The sequence below is a fragment of the Terrapene carolina genome, unplaced genomic scaffold (genome assembly GCF_002925995.2).
Source record: "Terrapene carolina triunguis isolate 2854851 unplaced genomic scaffold, T_m_triunguis-2.0 Scaffold20771, whole genome shotgun sequence".
NCBI lineage: Eukaryota > Metazoa > Chordata > Testudines > Emydidae > Terrapene > Terrapene triunguis.
In genome coordinates, this window is record NW_020685122.1 from 2,032 (window position 1) to 3,038 (window position 1,007).

At 67.9% G+C, this 1,007-nt stretch overlaps 1 protein-coding gene across 1 annotated transcript in view; it reads left to right on the forward strand.

The window, feature by feature from the left end:
• Positions 1-953, forward strand: part of GSTP1 (glutathione S-transferase pi 1) — a 2,383-nt gene extending 1,430 nt beyond the window's left edge. Inside the window, exons 4-5 of the mRNA XM_024221558.3 lie at positions 466-573; positions 756-953. Coding sequence (XP_024077326.2) covers positions 466-573; positions 756-944 — 297 coding nt within the window. The 3' untranslated portion in view covers positions 945-953. The remainder of the gene's footprint in view (positions 1-465; positions 574-755) is intronic.
• Positions 954-1,007: the final 54 nt, after the last annotated feature.

Consider the following 1,007-nt stretch of genomic DNA (forward strand, 5'->3'; position numbering starts at 1 on the left):
AAAAAAAAAAAAAAAAAAAAAAGGCAGACGCAGGGAGCGCGTGGAGGGCGGTCAAGGCGGCTTGCAGGGGGGTGAAGGGCGGCACGCGCCCGCTCCCTCCGCCCGTGGGCTGCCTTCAGGCCTTGGGGTGCCTCTCCTGGCCGGGCAGGCGGAGCCCCCGGGGGCTGCAGGAGGTGCTGGCTCAGCCGCTCCTTTAAAGGCGGCTCGGCCGGGCCGGGCTCAGAGCGGCGCGGGCGGCGGAGGCTGGTGCAGGCGGCAGGGGGTGGCGTGTCCCGGGGAGCCCGGCGGCACGGGGATCGCTAGTTCGTGCCCCTGCAGGGCTGGCTGCCCCGAAATTGGCCAGAATGCCGCCCCTTACAATGTGCCGCCCCAGGCACGTGCTTTCTCGTTGGGTGCCTGGAGCCGGCTCTGGGTGGGGGTGGGTTCCTGGGGGAGCAGCTGGGCCCTGACCCCTGTCTCCCGCAGGAGAACGGTAAAGCGGCCTATGTGGAGGCACTGCCAGGGCAGCTGCGCCCCTTTGAGACCCTGCTGTCCCAGAACCGCGCCGGCAAGGCCTTCATCGTCGGAGATCAGGTGAGTGTGTTTGGGGCGGGGGCTGTCTCCCCACTCCTGCCCCCCACAGTGGCTGGGGTATCTGTCCATCAGTCTCCTCCTCCCCAGTGACCAGGGTCTCACTGGCCCCGGCCCTGAAACCGATGGGTCTCATCAGCTGCGTGGGGGCATGGCCATGTGCTGATTCCGCCCTCTCTCCCCAGATCTCTTTTGCAGACTATAACCTGGTGGAGCTGGTGCGGAACCACCTGGTGCTGGCACCCGGCTGCCTGGCCTCCTGCCCTCTGCTGGCCGCTTATGTGGAGCGGGTGAGTGCCCGGCCCCGCCTGCGCACCTACCTGGAGTCGGCCGCCCACCGCGACCGGCCCATCAATGGCAATGGCAAGCAGTGACCCCCCTGGATGGACAGAGGGGGCACTCCCGTGGCACAATAAACAGCTCCCAGACCAGGCCCC